Here is a 22215-nt window from a genome sequence, read left to right as displayed (position 1 = left end):
GGGCAATCAACACCAAAACATCCTATCCAATTAATCTTTTCCCGCGTGCTAATTAGCGAAGGAAAATTATGCAAATCGTTGCCCACTGCCAAGACCGTGAATTTGGAAACATTCTTCGCGATCGCGGTGCGGTGGTATTGTGATTCAAATTCGGGCTCAGCCACCGTTCTCCCAGGTGACGACGTCGTCGACCCCTTTTTGTAAGCGGTGTTCTCACATTACAAAAATCCCTTCGGGCTCGATAGTGCTCTCGGTTCGTTCCCACCTCGCCTGTGACGAAATCGTCAACGACGGAGTGTGCGAATGGAGCCAACAGCCAGCAAGCCTGACCAAGCTTGTGAAAAATGTTTATTATAAGTATATTAAAAGCGATTAATTTCATATTACAATTAAAATTAATACAATGTACATGCGTTCGAGGTCTATTATCGCTTTCGCGCTATTGTGCCGCTGCCAGCATTCCCCTTCCACGCTGTTTCTGGCGGTGGCGAACAACGACGCTTTGTACTCGCACTAGGTACGCAATTCACGCCGCACCGCGTCCTTTCCCTCGATGGTAGTTTGTCATTGCGCCCGGCCGCACCGGGAGTGACGACTGAAGGGGGTTGACAATATTTGAATTTCGAATTTTACGATTCTGGCCTCTATTTGGTGCCTAGCCTACGTATGCCGTGGAGGTAGACACGCGGTGTGACGGCGACGGGCAGTGAACGGATCAGGGATTAGCCGATGTTTATTGCATGCACCGTAACTCGATGTTCTCAACGACGCGAAGGAAACGACTCGGGTTCTGTTGCCAGCTCTACGGATTTGTCAGCCCGATGGATTTCGCCGTTATGGTCCAGAAAAGTGGTATGGGTGAATGACTGGTGTGAAATGAGCATTTTGGGAAAATAAGAGGAGCGGCGGCGGCAGCAGAGTGGCTGATGGATTGAGTTGTCAATCAGGAATTTGCCATTGTGGTTGGATGTCGACGTCTGGTAAACGGGAAAGTTTTACATGTCTTTAATATTATCACTTGATAAAATCTTGCTTCTACGGTTTTTATTGCGTAAGTAAGTGAGAGTGAAGAACAACGAAGCGAATGTTTTTACGATACGTTAATTAAGTCATACATATGAATGATGTGTGGCAATCCAGTTATTTTGGATTAAGGATATTACTCAAATTTGTTTGAAAAATATGTATAACAGAAAAATCGATTTCTTGGTTTTTTAATTTAAAAATATTAACAATTGATGTATTGAGCAAAGAAGCTTGCAAACTCAACTCTATGTTGCAATAAATGCTTAGCTGCTAGCATCACCCTTGCAGAATAATAACCTAAATTCGCATCACCATCGTCGATCCATATCCGGTTTCCGGGCCCGCTTCCTCAACATTCAGTAGGAAGGAAAAAAAGAACTCTCTTTCCCGAATCTCGTGACGCCCATTGCCGGCGACCAGACTGAATCCAGTCGGTTGTCGCAGAGCCATCGCAGGAGAAAATCTGGCGAGATAATTGGCGCAAATAATTGGTTATACTCTCCGGCTGTCAATTAGGGGTTTGGATCCTTTGCTCAAGCGGATAATAAAGGATGAGGAAGATGAAGGTGGTGGCGAAGACGAAGACGACGCCGTTGTCGTTTTGCCACCGGTTCCGCTTCGTCGCATCCGAATGGACGAGGAAAATTTGATCAAATTATAGACACTTATCACTGAGTAATGAAATAATGGTATTATGGTCGGTGATGATGTCGAGGGTGGCGTCGAGCACTTTCGCTTCTTTTGACAGCAATCTAAACAATCATCCCTATGATTAGCAACGCTCTAACGTGGATTCCTCTTTACAAATTACAGGTATGGTTCCAAAATCGTCGTGCGAAGTGGCGCAAACGAGAGAAAGCCATGGGTAGAGATACATCTGCTTTTCTACACCACGACCAAGGTAATTATCCCGTCACCGGACAATGGTGTCATTGTTTGACCAACTGTCCGAAAGGTGTTGCTTGTTCCCACCTTCGAACCAACAATTAAAACCCGATCAACTCCTCTGGGGTAGATCTTATCAATACACGTGGACAACTTCCTGTCAACGCAAACTAATCACCCTATTTCTCATCTTCATCTGCAGGTATGCCTGAATTCCCGCTGGGTCTCCCGTTGCCGCATCAGTTGGCTCATCCAAGTCTTCCGCCGGCGGAGTTCTGGTCGGCCAATTTCGGATTGCATCCAACGCTGATTCCGGGCTCCGGGCACCCTCTGATCCATCCCAACATGGTCCCAAGCTACAAGATCCCGCACTTCCACTCGTTTCTGTCCCAATACATGGGATTGAACTCATTGCTCGGCGCTGCAGCCTACCCTCAGAACCTCAGCATCAATACCCGATTAAGTCCGCCGGTCAGTCCCAAGGAGAGTCCGAATGAGACGGCGACTGGTGGGGTCGGGGTTAGCAATACAAGTAGCAGTAGCAGCAGTAGTAGTAGTTCGAGCAGCGCAAGCAGCAATCTCAGCGTGGGCAGCAACAGTGTCAACACCAGCAAAGAAAGTGTAGCAGAAAAATAATCAATCAGGTTGTTAGGTAGCGAATGAGCACTCACGAGATGCAATATTTATTGTTAACTTATTGGAATGAATCGGTTTGTAGCAGAAAGGGGTTCTCAAAGCTGGAGCATATCGGGTCGGACACGGCAGTGTCCCGATAGTTAACCGTTCTAGTCTGCATTGCCAAAGAACCAGTGCTGCCAGACTTTGAGAATTTTACACTCCCTTACATGTACCGAAAGCCTAGGGTAAGACGAATGCTGTCAAGCTAGTGATAGAAGATATGAGTAAACATGCTAGCAGTATTAGATTGACCATAGTCGCAGTTTTGTTTGTTCGATTGATTGAGTACAACAGGAAATCGTGTAAATATTAATTAATATATTAAGTGGAATAGCGCAAAAAATAAAGCATTTGAACACATTTAGTTAGCAAGATTTTGTTCGACCCAGTCATGGAAGAATCCGGCATCTACAAACACGTCTGGGCTTTCGTTCCCGCAAGTGCCTCCGAAGGTGTAGCTCGCAACTCCAACGACAGTATTTTCAACCACTGCCGGTCCACCGTAGTCTCCAAAGCAAGCACTTCCGGTGCCCTCCGTGCTGCGGAAGCACAAGGCGCCCTCATAGAAAGCTTCACCCAAGTAGCTTTCACATTCCTCGGAAGTTAATGCAGTTAACGTATTATACTTCAGCTTATATACAGTGTTTTCGTTGTCCGCGGTACGTCCCCAGCCTGAGAAGGTAACTAATTCATCTGACGTGAATGACGTTCCATATACCGCCGCGGCAGCGACTGATTCGCTGAGTTTGGCGGGCTTGCTCAGTTCCAGTAAAGCTAAATCGTACCGGAAAGTTCCACGGTCAAACTGCTCGTGAACTTTGAATGACTTCACGTTGCGATATTGTCCACCAAGCGACAATCGTTCGCTGCCGAAGAAAACTCGCAGTGCCTTTTCAGAAACCCTAAAAATTAAAAAAAAGTTTTCAATCAAAACCAAACGTTGCACAAAACTTCCATAGCCCATACTTACTGATTCTCGCCATCAAACAAACAGTTCGCAGCCGTCAGTACGAATCGCTCATGAACCAACACCCCTCCGCAGTGCAGCTTTCCTTTCTTGGTAAGCGCCACCTGATACGGGAACTGTCCTTTTTCGGCGAACTCCCCATCGACAACGGCCTGGGCGAACCCAACCAAAGCGGCTACCAACAAGACGAACACCTTCATCGTTTCGGCTACTTGATTCCTTATTGTTCCCAACTGGTGCCGATTCTCGCTTGATGACTTTGCTTCAATCACCGCTTCGTATTTATACTCATATTCACCCAAACGAGTCGTGAAATCTGCTGATAAAATTGAATATCCTCTCAACGACCACTTGAAAAATTAATCCCTTACCCTCTTGTCGACGAAAGTCTCGAGCCGGTGATTAGACTGTATTAGTCGCATTTGTTCACCATTCATCCACGGCGTCGATGACGTCGTCGTCGTCGAGGCAGTCATGTGTACTGTTTGAAGTTGCAGAAAAAAACACTTCCGAAAAAGGGGTCCTCCTCCCTCAGAACAAACGAATCGATTCAATAAATTTGCTCTACAAATGCATCCCGACTCAATTAACAACCGAGCTTCTTGACGCGCAACGCTCGGGCGATTGTTACCAGAGCTGTCAAGATTTCAATTCATGGAAAACTGTTCTCATATAATGAATTTTCACCTTAGCCCAGAATTTTCACCAATCTCCCAGCAGTCAGCACTACGTTTCTACTGGGAAATTGATGGCTTTCAACTTCAGTACGTTCGTCATGTCATTTCACAATGTTTTTATAATCTGCAACAGTCAACATTGCTCCTGAACCGTAACCAGCCTAAATGACGAACTCGAATCAGTGTAATTCTGAATTGCAAATCCATCTTCCTACAGACCGCACTAACTAGGAACCCTTTCATTCATATGTTTGGTACGCGAATTAATGGCAAGGGACTCGTTTCGCATCGACGAGGGTCAATTTCGTACTACCGTTCGTAAGTTACGTAGCAAATTAATTTCCCATTTGTACATTTGCCCACTACTGTTAGGTTGCGGAACTGGTTTAAAATTGAACAGATGACAAAGTGAGGGAATAATTGCTTTTAATGGGTGCTCGAAACTCAATGGAATGCGAGGTCACTTCAGGGTATAGATTCATTGCCAATGCATTAATGAAGTTTTGTTCATTTCTTACTTCATAATTGGTATTGAAATTCTGTGGCATAAGGTGCTTGTCGGAAATCATGGTCGCAGGGTATACTTGATCAGTTGATGTCGTTAAATAGCTGTGCAGTCATGGCAGCTCAGCGAAAGGTGACTGAATTAATTCATAATGCGTTTTCATTTCGGATGAAAATAAAAATGGCTCATGGGCAATAAGGATTTTTCCAAATAAAATCTGCACATTGCCCAAAAGAAATCAGAGTGGAAATGACATTTGTCACTAATAATTCCGATTTATTTAACGAAAATAAGTAAGTTGGGCCATAATATGTATAATGATGCATGCAAGACGAGCTCGGTGGTCTAGTGGTTACCCCTTCTACTATATAAGCAGGAGTCCGGGGGTCAATTCCATTTCCTACTTTGTATTTCTATCTTAGTTAGTTCAATCTTAGTTCTATCTAGTTAGTTCTTTCTGTTTTCACGTTCTACCAAAACGATTCCTACCGTTATAACCTTCCACACAATCCCAAAACCTCCCGTGGCACCTATGAGAGGTCGTAGAGTTCTCTGCATCTTTCTTAAGTAGGTGTCCAACTAACCAAACCATCCTTCCCCTTCCTCAGCATTTGCAAGGACGTGGCCAGGATAGATCTCGACTATTGGAAAGTGCATTGCTTTCATCTAAGAGGTAGTGATTAGTCTCAAATCATTACCTGTGGTAACGGATGAAAGTGATGCTACTCTCGTACAATAGTCTACGAAATTGTGCGAATTGCTCAATGCTAATGCTAATGTGTATAATAGACCTCTTCATGTTTTCAAAAAGTATCAAAAATTCAACCGATCAGCCAAGAATCACAATTCTTGTACTAAAATAAGTCTTCTGTTAAATTTTCAGCTAATTCAGATAAAATTTCAAGGTGGCTCAAGTCGATTTAGTGTTTTTGGGCTATTTTCAATTTTGGAAAAATATAACAAGAGATATAAACGTCGAAAACTATCGCAACAACCTCTATATGGAAGCTCTACAAGTCTTGTGAACATTGTTCCGTTCACGTTTTGCCCATGTTAAAGTGATTTTCAAGCTTTGAAGTGCATAAAAATACTGTTTCCCCCAAAAATCGTTGTTCTACAAAATTCTTGAATTTATGACAAATGATTGTTAATTTATTATATTATTGTTCCTCTTGTTTCCCTGGAAACTTGAGTAATATAATTGCCCATGTGCGATTTACCGTTAAATTCTTAAAAATCAGAAGCTGAACATTTGTCATAAATTTGCACGCTGAGATTTCTTCAAACAAGTTGTTCAAACAAAGAAGCTTCGATTTCATTTGTTACTACAATGCACTCAATGTTAAAAGCATGCAGACATATGATGAATTTAACAAAATTTGGAAGTCGATTGTTGTAAGCATCAAATATCATATGATTTAATTTATGTTTGGTTCGAACAACTTGCTTGAAGAAATCCTAACGTGCAAATTTATTACAAATGTTCAGCTTCTGATTTTTAAGAATTAAACGGTAAATCGCACATAGACAATTACATTACTCAAATTTCCAGGGAAAAAAGAGGAACAATAATATAATAATCGGGTGTCGCAGAGCCATCGCAGGAGAAAATCTGGCGAGATAATTGGCGCAAATAATTGGTTATACTCTCCGGCTGTCAATTAGGGGTTTGGATCCTTTGCTCAAGCGGATAATAAAGGATGAGGAAGATGAAGGTGGTGGCGAAGACGAAGACGACGCCGTTGTCGTTTTGCCACCGGTTCCGCTTCGTCGCATCCGAATGGATGAGGAAAATTTGATCAAATTATAGACACTTATCACTGAGTAATGAAATAATGGTATTATGGTCGGTGATGATGTCGAGGGTGGCGTCGAGCACTTTCGCTTCTTTTGACAGCAATCTAAACAATCATCCCTATGATTAGCAACGCTCTAACGTGGATTCCTCTTTACAAATTACAGGTATGGTTCCAAAATCGTCGTGCGAAGTGGCGCAAACGAGAGAAAGCCATGGGTAGAGATACATCTGCTTTTCTACACCACGACCAAGGTAATTATCCCGTCACCGGACAATGGTGTCATTGTCTGGAAGGTCGTAGAGTTCTCTGCATCTTTCTTTAGTAGGTGTCCAACTAACCATGCTTCCCCTTCCTCAGCATTTGCAAAGACGTGGCCAGGATAGATCTCGACTATTGGAGAGTGCATTGCTTTCATCTAAGAGGTAGTGATTAGTCTCAAATCATTACCTGTGGTAACGGATGAAAGTGATGCTACTCTCGTACAATAGTCTACGAAATTGTGCGAATTGCTCAATGCTAATGCTAATATGTATAATAGACCTCTTCATGTTTTCAAAAAGTATCAAAAATTCAACCGATCAGCCAAGAATCACAATTCTTATGCTAAAATAAGTCTCCTGTCAAATTTTCAGCTAATTCGGATAAAATTTCGAGGTGGCTCAAGTCGATTTAGTGTTTTGGGCTATTTTCAATTTTGGAAAAAATCTAACAAGAGATATAAACGTCGAAAACTATCGCAACAACCTCTATACGGAAGCTTTTGGTGTGCTCTACAAGTCTTGTGAACATTGCGATTCGTTCCGTTCACGTTTTGTCCATGTTAAAGTGATTTTCAAGCTTTGAAGTGCATAAAAATACTGTTTCCCCCAAAGGTCGTTGATCTGCAAAATTCTTGAGTTTATGACAAATGATTGTTAATTTATTATATTATTGTTCCTCTTGTTTCCCTGGAAACTTGAGTAATATAATTGCCCATGTGCGATTTACCGTTAAATTCTTAAAAATCAGAAGCTGAACATTTGTCATAAATTTGCACGCTGAGATTTCTTCAAACAAGTTGTTCAAACAAAGAAGCTTCGATTTCATTTGTTACTACAATGCACTCAATGTTAAAACCATGCAGACATATGATGAATTTAACAAAATCTGGAAGTCGATTGTTGTAAGCATCAAATATCATATGATTTAATTTATGTTTGGTTCGAACAACTTGCTTGAAGAAATCCTAACGTGCAAATTTATTACAAATGTTCAGCTTCTGATTTTTAAGAATTAAACGGTAAATCGCACATAAACAATTACATTACTCAAATTTCCAGGGAAAAAAGAGGAATAATAATATAATAAATTAACAATTATTTGACATAAACTCAAGAATTTTGCAGAACAACGACTTTGGGGAACAGTGATTTTATGCACATAATAGCTTGAAAATCACTTTTTCATGGACAAAACGTAAACAGAACGAATCGCAATGTTCACAAGACTTGTAGAGCACACCAAAAGCTTCCGTATAGAGGTTATTGCGATAATTTTCGGCGTTTATATCTCTTGTTAGATTTTTTCTAAAATTGAAAATAGCCCAATAACACTAAATCGACTTGAGCCACCTCGAAATTTTATCCGAATTAGCTGAAAATTTGACAGGAGACTTATTTTAGCATAATAATTGTGATGCTGGGCTGACCGATTGCATTTTTGATACTTTTTGAAAACATGAAGAGGTCTAATGTATAATGATGCATGCATACTGAAACTAAAGTCATGAACAAAGAAATATCATTAATTATATATATGGCATCCGTCATTTAAGATTCCAAGATGTCGGTTCAAATATCAGAATTAAAATCACAAAACAAGTCACAAAATTATTTCAATCAATTGATTATGTTAAACAATAATTTACCATGAAGGCCTTCCTTAGCCGTGCGGTAAAATATGGCTACAATGCAACACCATGCTGAATGTGGCTGGGTTCGATTCCCACTTTAGTCTTGACAATTTTCAGGATGGAAATTTTCTCGACTTCCCTGGAAATAAAAGAACCATCGTGTTTGCCTCATGATATACGAATGCAACAATGGTAACTTGGCTTAGAAACCTCGAAGTTAATAACTGTAGATATGCTGATAGGAGCTGTGAGGCGGCAATTTTTTTTACCTTTCTCGTATACTAAGTATACGTAAAGGCTATATGATCACTCTAAAACCAAACTTTTGATAGAAGGCTCGAAGACCCATAGTATTTTATACCAATCGACGAATTGAGGTGATGTCTGTTAGTGTGTATGTATGTATGTGTGTGTATTTGTAGTGTATTTTGTAGACACACTTTTTGGAACTTAGCATTGGCCGAATTACTTGCAACCAGTTCCATTCGAGGGGCCCTCCTTAGCCGTGCGGTAAGACGCGCGGCTACAAAGCAATACCATGCTGAGGGTGGCTGGGTTCGATTCTCGGTGCCGGTCTAGGCAATTTTCGGATTGGAAATTGTCTCGACTTCCCTGGGCATAAAAGTATCATCGTGTTAGCCTCATGATATACGAATGCAAAAATGGTAACCTGGCTTAGAAACCTCGCAGTTAATAACTGTGGAAGTGCTTAATGAACACTAAGCTGCGAGGCGGCTCTGTCCCAGTGTGGGGATGTAATGCCAAGAAGAAGAAGAAGAAGAGTTCCATTCGACTGAGAATTCAGTCCCATTGTTTGCTATTGAAAAGTGGCCAGATTGGACTATGGGATCAGAAGTTATGGCCAAAATACTATTTTCTATGCGCAAAACACGCTGACAAACACTCACTCATAATTTTTATTCCTTTTTTTGCACGAGAAAGGCACCAACACCGTTTTTTCGGTAATACTTTTTATTGTGTGACTTTAATTTATCTCTAAAAACTATGCAAAATCTCTAATACTTCATTCAAATCAGATGGAAAATGATGCATGGTAAACAGATGTGCACAAAAATTAGACACTTTTTTTCATTCATTTATTTAGTTTACATCTAAACAGATAACACTGAATCAACAATTTGATGCCACAATACACGGTTCGAGGCCGCATCTCTCCATCCTCGGATACGCCCCACGCTCGCCAAGTCGTTTTGCACCTGGTCTGCCCATCTCGCCCGCTGCGCTCCACGCCGTCTCGTACCTACTGGATCGAAAGCAAACACCATCCTTGCAGGGTTGCTGTCCGGCATTCTTGCAACATACCCTGCCCATTGTACCTTTCTGGCTTTAGCTTCCTTCTGGATACTGGGTTCGCCGTAGAGCTGGGCGAGCTCATGGTTCATTCTTCGCCGCCACACACCGTCAAAGATGATCCTAAGCACCCGTCTCTTGAATACTCCGAGTCCGGTCTGATCAGCGTCTTGTACATGACACATTTGGTGCGGTGGCGAATCTTTTTTTACCGCAGTTTCTTCTGGAGCCCGTAGTAGGCCCGACTTCCACAGATGATGCGCCTTCGTATTTCACGACTAACATTGTTATCACGCGTTAGCAAGGATCCGAGGTAGACAAATTTCTCGACCACCTCGAAGGTATCCCCGTCTATCGTAACACTGCTTCCCAGGCGGGCCCTTTCGCGCTTGGTTCCGCCTACAATCGTGTACCTTGTCTTTGACGCATTCACCACCAGTCCAACTTTTGTTGCTTCACGTTTCAGGCAGGTGTACACAGCTCCGTCACCTTTGCAAATGTTCGGCCGACAATGTCCATGTCATCCGCGAAACAAATAAATTGACTGGATCTGTTGAAAATCGTACCCCGGCTGTAACACCCGGCTCTCCGCATGACACCTTCTAGCTCAATGTTGATCAACAGGCACGAAATTCCATCACCTTGTCTTAGTCCCCGGCGCGATTCGAACGAACTGGAGTGTTCGCCAGAAATCTTCACACAGTTTTGCACGCCATCCACCGTTGCTTTGATCAGTCTGGTAAGCTTCCCAGGGAAGCTGTTCTCGTCCATAATTTTCCATAGCTCTACGCGGTGTATACTGTCGTATGTCGCCTTGAAATCAACGAACAGATGGTGCGTTGGGACATGGTATTCACGACATTTTTGAAGGATTTGCCGTACAGTAAAGATCTGGTCCGTTGTCGAGCGGCCGTCAACGAAGCCGGCTTGATAACTTCCCACGAACTCGTTCACTAATGGTGACAGACGACGGAAGATGATCTGGGATATCACTTTGTAGGCGGCATTAAGGATGGTGATCGCTCGAAAGTTCTCACACTCCAGTTTGTCGCCTTTCTTGTAGATGGGGCATATAACCCCTTCCTTCCACTCCTCCGGTAGCTGTTCGGTTTCCCAGATTCTGACTATCAGTTTGTGCAGGCAAGTGGCCAGCTTTTCCGGGCCCATTTTGATGAGCTCAGCTCCGATACCATCCTTACCAGCTGCTTTATTGGTCTTTAGCTGTTGAATGGCATCCTAAACTTCCCTCAAGGTGGGAGCTGGTTGGCTTCCATCGTCCGCTGAACTGACGTTGTCATCTCCTCCGCTGCCTTGACTTTCACTGCCTGTACTCTCAGCGCCATTCAGATGTTCCTCGTAGTGCTGCTTTCACCTTTCGATCACCACACGTTCGTCCGTCAATATGCTCCCATCCTTATCCCGGCACATTTCGGATCGCGGCACGAAGCCTTTGCGGGATGCGTTGAGCTTCTGATAGAACTTGCGTGTATCTTGAGAACGGCACAGCATTTTCATCTCCTCGCACTCCGCTTCTTCCATGCGGCGTTTCTTCTCCTGAAAAAGGCGGGTCTGCTGTCTCCGCTTCCGTCTATAACGTTCCACGTTCCGCCGGGTACCTTGCTGCAACGCGACCGCCCGCGCTGCGTCCTTCTCCTCCAGAATCTGTCTGCACTCTTCGTCGAACCAATCGTTCCGCGGACTTCGACCCATATACCCGACGTTGTTCTCCGCTGCGTCGTTAATGGCTGCTTTGACTGTATTCCAGCAGTCCTCAAGAGGGGCCCCATCGAGCTCACCCTCTTCCGGCAACGCTGCCTCGAGATGCTGCGCGTATGCAGTGGCGACATCAGGTTGCTTCAGTCGCTCTACGTCGTACCGCGGCGGTCGTCGGTACCGAACATTGTTGATGACGGATAGTTTTGGGCGCAGTTTAACCATCACCAGATAGTGGTCAGAGTCGATGTTAGCGCCACGATATGTCCTGACGTCGATAATGTCGGAGAAGTGCCGTCCATCAATCAGAACGTGGTCGATTTGTGATTCTGTCTGCAGTGGTGATCTCCAGGTGTACCGATACGGGAGGCTGTGTTGGAAGAAGGTGCTGCGAATGGCCATATTCTTGGAGGCGGCGAAATCAATTAGTCGTAGGCCGTTTTCGTTCGTCAGCCGGTGAGCGCTGAACTTTCCAATAGTCGGTCTAAACTCCTCCTCTTGGCCAACCTGAGCGTTCAAATCTCCTATGATGATTTTGACGTCGTGGCTTGGGCAGCTGTCGTACTCACGTTCCAGCTGCGCGTAGAATGCGTCCTTATCATCATCAGTGCTTCCGGAGTGTGAGCTATGGACGTTGATTATGCTGAAGTTGAAGAACCGGCCGTTGATCCTCAACCTGCACATACTTTCATTGATCGGCCACCACCCGATCACGCGCCTTTGCATATCGCCCATCACTATGAAAGCTGTTCCCAGCTCGTGTGTGTTGCCGCAGCTCTGGTAGATGGTATGATTACCTCTAAACGTTCGCGTCATTGATCCCTTCCAACAAACCTCCTGCAGCGCTACGATGCTGAATCCACGGTCCTTGAGCACATCGGCGAGTATGCGTGGCATACATCGATGAAGTTGAGAGATTTGCAGTTGTACGAACCGAGTTTCCAATCACTAATCCCTTTTCGTCGCTGTGGTCTTCGCCGATGGTTCCGGTCCGTACTCTCTTGTTGATTGTTCGTTGCGTGAGTTTTTTTGCTGGCTTGCACCTCCGGAGAGGAGCAAACCCCCCCTTCCCTGTCAGCATACGACCATAGTTCCCACCGGGGTTGGTTACCCGATCTTCCCTAAGGTTGTTCGTATTCCGGCCAGCACCGTGGGGAGGTAGGTATAGGAGTTGCTGGGTAAGAGGACCGCGAGATGGGGTCTATTTTATTCCTTCAGGTACGCGAAGTACCAATGGTACGCTTTACCCAGCATTCGCCGTGCCAAAAAATACATAGCGTTAGTTTTATTTACTCAACTAAAATTCACTCATTTTCGTCTTCAGGCAAGAAACTCAAGGTTGGCTTTCTGTACTGAACTGACGTCGTTGTATTGCTCCGCTTTTTGTTTTTGACAAACGAAGGAAAAAGTGAATGAAAGAGAAGAGAAAACATATCTCAAAAAAAGTAAGTTCAAAAATACACTAAGTATTTTTTACTTCTGTGTAGGCTTTCACAGAATTTTGATATAATATTGTTGAATTTCCATGTGTAGGACGAGCTCTAGTGGCCACCGCCTCTGCATTATAAGGAGGAGGTCGTGGGTTCAATGCCAGACTCCCTTTTCCACTTTGTTTTTCTATCTTAGTTCTTTCTGTGTTTCATGTTATACAAAAACGATTCCTACAGCTATAACCTTCCACGCAATCCCAAAAACCTCCCGTGGCACCTATGAGAGGTCGTAGAGTTCTCTGCATCTTTCTTAAGTAGGTGTCCGACAAACCATCCATCCCCTTCCTCAGCATTCGCCAGGGCGTGGCCAGGACAGATCTCGACTATTGGAGAGTGCATTGCTTTCATCTAAGAGTTAGTGGTTAGTCCCAAATCAATATCTGTGGTAACGTATGAAAATGATGCTACTCTCAAACAATAGTCTTGGCTTGTACCACCTACGCATTTGTGCGAACTGCTAAATGCTAAATGCTAATGCTAATGCTAATATTGTTGAATTATCATGTTCATGTCTTCTTCTTATTGGCATTACATCCCCACTAGGACATTTCCGCCTCGCAGCTTCGTATTCATTAAGCACTTCCACATTTGTTTACCTCCTGGGGCCCTCCTTAGCCGTGCGGTAAGACGCGCGGCTACAAAGCAATACCATGCTGAGGGTGGTTGGGTTCGATTCCCGTTGCCGGTCTAGGCAATTTTCGGATTGGAGATTGTCTCGACTTCCCTGGGCATAAAAGTATCATCGTGTTAGCCTATGTATTTTCGAAGTTTTAATTAATAAACTAACATATTAGTCATTATATGATCCAAAAATTTCCATGTAAAGCCAGAAATATTGCAACAAAACGATTTTGTTGCAAAATTGAGAATTTCAATCCAAAATGAACGATGCTGGGGAATATGCGCCACCCAAAAATGGTAATCAAAATATTCCAATATTTTCACCAAAATTTTTAAACTATTCTGCACAAGATTAGTTTCAACTCTATCATTTCAGTTAGACAATGTCTCAGACTGATGGTAATGAGGTGAAAATATTGTTTGTATCTAAAGCAGCGGTTCTCAACCTTTTTCTTGAGAGGTACCCCTTCGTACTTTCGCATTAATTGAGGTACCCCCAATTTTTTTACTATAAATGAAAATAAACGTAGATTAGATATATGAAAAACGGACCTGAAAACTAACGGGAACTAACTCTTCAGGAAGTTGACTGAAATTTTCATTATTCCGTGCAAAAATTCCAATTCAAAGTGAATTTATATATCAAGCTTCCTACAGGACTTTTTTTTGTCTATTGAAGACTTCCGAGCATCTTGAAGAGATGCTATCAAGGCTTCTGAGATTTTTGAGTGAACAAAGAATTCCAAGTCTCCAAGGGAAGCTTCCGGGCCTCTCGAAAAAAGGCTGCCGTACCTCCTGAAGGGAGGCTTCCAAGCCTGTTGCAGGAAGGCATCTGGGCCTCTTGGAAGACGGCTTTCGAGCCCTTGAAAGGGAACTTCAGAGGCTCTTCATAGGAGGCTTCCGATTCTCTTGAAGAAAGGCTTCAGAGCCTCTTGAAAGCGGCGAAAGTACGCTTCTATGCCTCTTGGGAGAAGAATTTCGTGCCTTTTGAAAAAAAAGCTTATGAGCCACTTGAAAGGAGGCTTTCGTGCCTCTTGGAAGGCGGTTTTCGAGTCTCTTGAATAAAGGCTTCCGAGCATATTGAAGGGAGGCTTTCGAGCATATTGAAGGAAGCCTTCACATCCTCTTGAAGGATGGCTTCAAAACCCTTTGAAAGCGGCTTACGAGCCACTTAAAGGAAGCCTTCTGAGCATCTTGAAATTACGCTTCGAAGCCTCTCGGTGTAAGAATCTCGTGCCTCTTGAAGGGAAGCTTCCGGGCTTCTTGAAAGGAGGCTTACGAGCCTTTTAAAAGGAAGTTTACGAGCCTCTTGAATCGATTCTTTCGAGCCTCTGGATGGCAGGCTTATGCTCCTTTTGCAAGGCGGCTTTCAAGCCACTTGAAAAGAGGCTTCTGAGCTTCTTAAAAAGAGGCTTTTGAACCTCTTGAAAGGATGCTTCCAAGCCTCTTGAAAGGAGACTTAACCTCTTGGAGGCGGTTCGGTTGTGGCTTTCACAAATTACGTAACGCTTAAGAGGGAGGGAGAGGGTCAAGCCGAGCGTTACGATCCATACAAAAAAATTAAACCTTCCAGTGTAACGAGGGGGGGGGGGGGGGTGAGTGGCGGTCTAAAATCACCAAATTTAGCGTTACGTAATTTTACAAAAAACCCTTGAAAGGAGGCTTCCAAGCCTCTTAAAGTATTTTGAAGGAAGGCTTCCGAGTATCTTGAATGGAGGCTTCAGAGCCTCTTGAAAGGCAGCTTTCGAACCACTTAAAAGGAGGCTCCTGAGCATCTACAATAAGCTTCAAGGTACGCTTCCAAGCTTGAAAGAAGAATTCCGAGCTTCTTGAAAGGAAAGAAAGCTTCCGAGCCTCTTGAAAGCAGCTTTCCGAGATTCTTGATGGGAGGCTTCCGAGCATCTTGAAGAGAGGTTTCCGAGCCTTGAATAGATGCACATGAGCCTCTTCAAAATAGGCTTTCAAGTCTCTTGAAGGAAGAATACCGAGCCTCTTGATATTAGGCTGCCGAGCATCATAAAAGCAAGTTTCCGTTCCCCTTGAATAGAGGCTTTCGAGCCTCTTGAAAGGAGGCTTCCGAGCCTCTTGAAAGGAGGTACGAGTCTCTTGAAAGGAGGCTTCGAGATGCTTGGATGGAAGCTTCCGAGAAGTGTAGAAGGATGCTTTCAATTCTCCCGAAACGAAGCAACTGAGATTTTAGAAAAAAAAAGTCTCGATGCCTCTCAAATGGAAGCTTCCGTCCCTCCAGACTCTTTTAGTTAGGTTTAAGTGCAAAAACATGTTGTTAACAAATTATGCAATATTTTGTTTCGATAAGATAGATTCCACGAAAGTTTTTTAAAATTTGCTTATTCAACGTTTTGTCCTGTTCATGTTTTATCGCACAGCTTTGATTTACTAATCGCCATGCGTAGTATGTTGAAAACATAGTTTTGAAATAAAAAAACTACACAATTATCAAAAGTTTATCAATAAGTTTTGATTGGAATTGTAATACAGCCGCCATTACGCATTATTGTCCGAGGTACCCCCTGGGACCAACGAAGGTACCCCCAGGGGTACATGTACCCCAGGTTGAGAACCGCTGATCTAAAGAAAAGCATTGAGGATAGAATCGTCGAAATTGCGTTGTAATGAGCCAAAATAAAGTTTTTTTTTTAATTTTTAATACAGAGTTTTTGACTGAGTTTTTTCGTTTGACGGCTTACAAATGTTTTTTTGGCTTCAGATGCCTACGATTTTGAGACAAAATTTTAGATATAAACCAAGAAAATGGGGTGACGCATTTTACCCAACTGGCGCATTTTATACATATTTCCCCTACCATTTTGCGTTCTTATATCATGAGGCTAACACGATGATCTTTTATGCCCAGGGAAAACGAAAAATCTACAACCCCTAAATTTGCTACACCGGAAATCGAACCCAGCCACCTTCAGCACGGTCTTGCTTTGTGGCCGCACATCTTACCGCACGGCTAAGGAAGGCCCCGAGTGTGCATGTATTACATATAGATATTGTGTGGACTGGTGAATGAAGAACTGTTTAAAATTTGTAACAAAAATTCATAAAAGGACTTCAAAAAACTCTATGTTGAAGATCCATGTACAATGTACATGCCTCAGTACATAACCTTTTGATTTTGAATTCATGAAATTTTTCATTGACATTATGGGCTGTTTTATGACAATTTTCAGTTTTATATTGATTGAAGATAATCTGGAGATTCCGTTACTTTTGATAGCTTTCTCTTCTTTTTTTTATGGCTGTATATTTCTACTGCATATCGGTCTGTTTTCTTCTTTAAATAGCTTAGTGTTTTATTACCATTTAGCACATCGTTATTAATTGTTTTTTTTTCTATATGCCTGGCATTGTATGACTATGTATCTTGTGTGGTAAGAGTAATGAATACACGATGCTCAGGGAGTCGCGAATGCTTCATCAATTTATTACTGTCAATATCGGCGGTTGAATAGTGTTTACGAGTTCTACTATGCCAATAAAACCACTTCTCTTTTCAGCACGTGTGGAAAGAAGCACTTGCAAATATCGTTATATCTGGGAACTTACTCAGCTGCTTCTACAAAGTTTTATTGGAGGCCCTGGCTTCAATCGTTGGGTCAGGACCGCCGGCGTTATCAGTTTCACCCCTTCCGCTTATCGAACGATTATGGAAATTAATTTCATTATTTACCATTCGACCGCGCGAGTAAATCATAATACACGGCATTAAACGGAGCCACGGAGCGATGTGCCCTGCATGGGCCCGGGTGGATTATTCCCGATTTGAGGCGGTGTTTTATTATTAATTTGATTTATTGGTGCTACATTTTATCAACGGAAATGGGTGTATTTGTTCCTTATAGTGATTCAATTCATGAAATGACAGAAGAGCTCAAACGCAATTCGAATCGAATGCAAAAGTAAGGGATATAGCATTACCGAATCACATCATAAGCCACATCTTGACATCCAGATCACTTGTTATCTATGGGATTCAATCGCCGGTTGGTCATTTGACTGAAGTTTGCCGCCCGCAGCCGATGTAGACCGGCTGTTTATAAGGATTGATGTCTTATTCGTTTCTGCTTAGTTCCCGCGCTTGCTCGCAAGTAAATGACCAAACATGCTTAGTTCGACAACTGGTCCAATATTGTTCTTGACGCCACAGTGAGCAGCAAAATGAATTATCTTCCTTGCGGTGGGAACACGAACAACAGCTTATGATCGAAACCGATCACATTACGGACCCCTTGGGCTAATTGTCACTACAAACGTAACTCGATATGGTTGTTTGCCGTCGCTTACCTGACGACAATGGCGCACAGTAATTTCCATCCACTCAATTGTCCGTAAGAAATTGATACAACCGAAAACAGAATTTGGATTTTGCAGGCGGAGACGTTGAATGAATAAAGAAATTGTTGCAAACAAAAAAATGTATCATTTCAATGTAGACTTCCGCCAATCCGGTCTCCGCAAATCCCGTTCGTCAACCGTGACAATATTCCTTTCTTCATAAAACGTCGACTTCCTCTTGAGGTTTGGGCTCCTCCTGGATTGGCAATTTTCAATTAAGGTCGGATTTTAATTTCTGCTTCCAGTTGCCGATTTCGCCGTCGGGTACATCCGACTGGAGTGTTTTGGATTGAAATTAATCAACCGTAATTATCGCAATATAAGCACCATAAATCCGGAGCACCAAATCCGCTACCCGACCGGTGTCCTGCTGAGTGGTGACAAATTTCCTATTCCGTTTCGATTTCTACTAACTAGATGGGTAACGGCTGTGGATATGCAATAAGGAGGCAGCCAGCGAATAGAGAGAAATATCTTCGGTGCAAATAGAACCTGAAAGGTATTGAATGAATTTTCTTAAAATTGACTCTCCGGATTATTTAGGGGAGGAAAAAATGTTAGAAGCAAATACTGGAGTGTTTTGAAATTTAATCGAAATTAGACAACTAATGTAGTGCATATCTACGTGTAAAAAATGTAATAAAACATCACTGTTTTATTTTCAAACTATACTCCACTCCTTGGACGCATCTTAGAAACGTTGCGTTTTCTAAAATCAAACTCCTACAATAAAGACATCGTTTCAGAAGCTAGATAAGGATTTTAATCGGGAGTCAGTGAACTTGAGACGTAAGAGTTTCAAAGGTAAAAATAAAAATTGTATGTGTATATGAATAAAAGTTCATATTTTTTTCCAATTACTCCATCCTCGATTTTGATTATGTGGGAACATCTGCTTTTGAATAGTTTTCATTTAAAATTACAACGAGAAATCAGTGTTCCATTACATTTATTTAAACTTTTATCAGGCTCTACATTTTATCCTCCATAGTTTTACCAGCCTAAACGAAGAAAACAGAAACAGTTTACATTTAATACCTCCACCGACCACTGACTGCTTCATTCATCCCCCGGTGTTGTTGATCCCTTGCGACAAATTTCCACCGACGACGACTGCTGATCCGATCATAAACACTCGAGAGCAGGCCTATTTCTGTTTTCACAATTAAATTCGGTTTAGCTTCGTGTTTACACCACGGCAGAGAGCAGAAGCGAGGCGGCACAGGGACAAGATTTAGGTTTTGGCAAACTATAGGCTCGAAGACACGGCGGTGCGTTTTCAATGGCTCTGCGGGTGGCCCCCGTTCGGTTGTTCGGTTGGAAAGTCGGGATCACGCATGGATACAAGGAGGCATAAGCACACTCCACAATAGGAAAAAAGGAGGTATTTTTGGCCAAAATTATGAATCCTGCAATAAACGATGGTATTCATCATAAAAACATAGATAGAGAAGAAAAATATTTTTTCTGAGCCTTCAATGGGGTATGGGGCTAATTTTCGGCATAGCATCGATTTTTGTCATATTCAACAAAACCAACGGAATTTGGTCACTTTTTGGCTTGCAATAAGCCTGTTTGATGCTAGATAAAATATTAATGGTCATATACTGTATATTCGTGTCACAGACAAATGGACGCAACACAGATTTCCTAAAATGATCAAAAAAGCACTATTAGCATCTGGCGTTGAAAATTCACTGAGTAGAACTCATTAAACCAACAAAGGAGGGCAAAACATATTCAATTAGCGTCATATTGTGACATCATTTGATATTTCATTAAGATTTCTTTCATAATTATAAAAAGGTATTGTGGCAAAGAGTTATTCACACTACTCATCCAACACGTTATGACACGTTATGATTAAATCTATAATTTGCTCCAATTATGTAGTAATGTCAAAATTTTAAATTTTGAACAACTTCCCTTCTCAACGCTTTAACGCTGCGTAACGCTTTTTATATGATAGATGATTTTTTCTTGAATTATGCGAAACGTTAAGGCATAACCCTTTCCCTTAAAATGTTATGTGAATTGTGTTCGTCACCAAATTCAATTAAAGTGGCATTATTGAGTAACTCAGATTAAAATTTAAAAATAAGAAGTTTACCAAAACACCTGATTAATCCCCCTAGCGGTAATGTTGTCTTTCTCGTACATTATATGAAAATGTATTTTGGCCATATCTTTTGAGCCCATAGTCCGATCAAGCCTATTTTTAATAGGGAACAACGGACCAGCGTTCTCTGACGAATGAAACTTGTTGCGAGTAAATCGGTTTAGAGTAAGTGCTTGAAAAAGAGTTAACACCATTTTTGCTCACACACATACAGACATTCACACACCGTACACACAGACATCACCTCAATTCTTCGAACCGAGTCGATCAGTATACACTATACACTATTAGTTTTTGGGCTATTTTAAATGCTTTTAGAGCGATCATATAGCTTCTACGCATACTTAGTACACGAGAAAGGCAAAAATGGGCAATTTTTAAAATTCGTATATCTTACAAAGTTGTGAATTTGGGCAGAATTTTATTCATGGTCCTCAAAGCTTAAGAATTCAATAGTGTAGTGCATGATGTTTTACTGCGGGGTATTGCGGGGTACCAAACTGTTTTGTTCGTTAAATATTGCGTAAAATATGCTTTAACAAAACTACTAAAAACTGAATTCTGGACGGAGCTATCATTACATTATCAAGCCTATTGCATAGATCTGTTTAAGAGCTTTGTAACGATATATAAATATGCTACTTTTGAGACGAAAACATGGCAAAGCTGTCCGTTCTCCCAAAAAACGTAAAAATATAATTTCTAGGAGGGGCTAGTTTGAACGCCCTCCCCCCCCTCCCTAAAAAATCTAAAAAATAAAAACCGTCCTGATTATAGAAATATAGGTTATTAGCTGTGTATTCATCACATTTTACTCGCCCAAATCGAAAATTGGCTTTTTGGTAGTTTTGGCCACACCTTTATATGGGGCTGTCCTATTGTGCACTCTTACCGATATGTCAGCAAACAAGCTCCGCGCCCAGGAGTCTATCATGGGAAATGTGATGTTAAATGCACCGGTAGTTTGGACATTTAAAAGCAAAACCAAATATATACATAGAGTGAAAACGGTTATAGTTAGTTTTTCTTATTCTCTGAACATGTTGCATGATACAGAGAATTATTCATAAAAAGTGTTTAAAAGTGTAGTTGCGTTCTCATAAAAAGTTACAAACCATTTCCGGTTGAGAAACTAAAATTAAATAGATTACAAGAATTAGTTAAAATTAGAACAAATAAAACCATTAAATCTCTCAGGTTGCACTCCATTCCATTCTCCCCAGCATACGTGTTCAAGTTCGTTTAAACTGGTAAATTTGATAGAATTTGGTCTTGCCCCCGGCGACGGGTTCGTTTGAGTATTGAGAAAAATGTAATTATCTTTTTACCGGTTCGGAACTGCGAACGAAGCCACTTGAGAAGGATCGGGAGAGGCACCTCTTGAAGGATATATTGAATTTTAAATAGTAATTATCAAGGATCAAACATACGGGACCTGGTGGGTCTGCGCTGGTTCCGCTAACCCATTCTTGTGCCTGCTTTTTGCTGCGCGGCCATTGTGTTCGAGAGAAAACATTGTAATTTTATAACTAACAATGGGCACTGGAAGAGGTTCTTGAAACACAGTGCGATACTTACCGGGATACTGGTTTAATTTGAGCAGATGATAGATTTCAATCGACTATTGATAGAAAAATCAATGATTGCGAAAAGTTTTTATTTGTCTATGTTTCATCTATTTGGGTTAATGGGTTATCACAATTCCCAAAGTATGCAACTTATTTTTCCCTATGGATTTTTTTTAACTATCAAGGCATCCAGAAAAATATATATAGCTCTTTTAGTGGAATGTATTCAACCGTCTAAGACGAATTAAGTACTGTCCATTTAATTCCACCAGTTAATTTTCGTTATCTTTGCAGATACGTATTTCGACCACACAGTTGTGGTCGAAATACGTATCTGCAAAGATAACGAAAATTAACTGGTGGAATTAAATGGACAGTACTTAATTCGTCTTAGACGGTTTTATCAAAGCATAACAAAGTCGATATTCACAGATGAGAATACTAAATGAATTTTCGGAGGAGTATCTATCGGAAATTTTAAAGGGTTTCCTAACGCAAGAATTTCTAAAACAAAGAAATTTCCAAATAAAATATCGAAAAGAATTTATGCATTATTCATAAAAAAAAAGTCCTGTAAATAATCCTTGAAGGAATTTCTAAACA

General features: G+C 41.8%; 2 protein-coding genes across 3 annotated transcripts in view; one reads left to right on the top strand and one right to left on the bottom strand.

The window, feature by feature from the left end:
- Positions 1–2949, top strand: part of LOC134209904 (retinal homeobox protein Rax) — a 33258-nt gene extending 30309 nt beyond the window's left edge. For both annotated transcript variants that reach the window (XM_062685924.1, XM_062685925.1), the window contains exons 4-5: positions 1840–1927; positions 2114–2949. In XM_062685924.1, the coding sequence (XP_062541908.1) occupies positions 1840–1927; positions 2114–2547 (522 nt within the window). In that variant the 3' untranslated portion in view covers positions 2548–2949. The remainder of the gene's footprint in view (positions 1–1839; positions 1928–2113) is intronic.
- On the bottom strand, positions 2943–3792 carry LOC134209905 (chymotrypsin-2-like). The gene is made up of 2 exons (XM_062685926.1): positions 3560–3792; positions 2943–3491 (listed from the first exon to the last, which is right to left on the bottom strand). Exons 1-2 carry the CDS (start codon positions 3754–3756, stop codon positions 2951–2953), a joined length of 738 nt encoding a protein of 245 aa, XP_062541910.1. The 5' UTR covers positions 3757–3792; the 3' UTR covers positions 2943–2950.
- Between the last annotated feature and the right edge of the window lie 18423 nt (positions 3793–22215).

This window comes from Armigeres subalbatus, chromosome 2 (assembly GCF_024139115.2).
Source record: "Armigeres subalbatus isolate Guangzhou_Male chromosome 2, GZ_Asu_2, whole genome shotgun sequence".
In the NCBI taxonomy this organism is placed as follows: domain Eukaryota; kingdom Metazoa; phylum Arthropoda; class Insecta; order Diptera; family Culicidae; genus Armigeres; species Armigeres subalbatus.
This window is presented reverse-complemented; position numbering and strand designations above follow the sequence as displayed.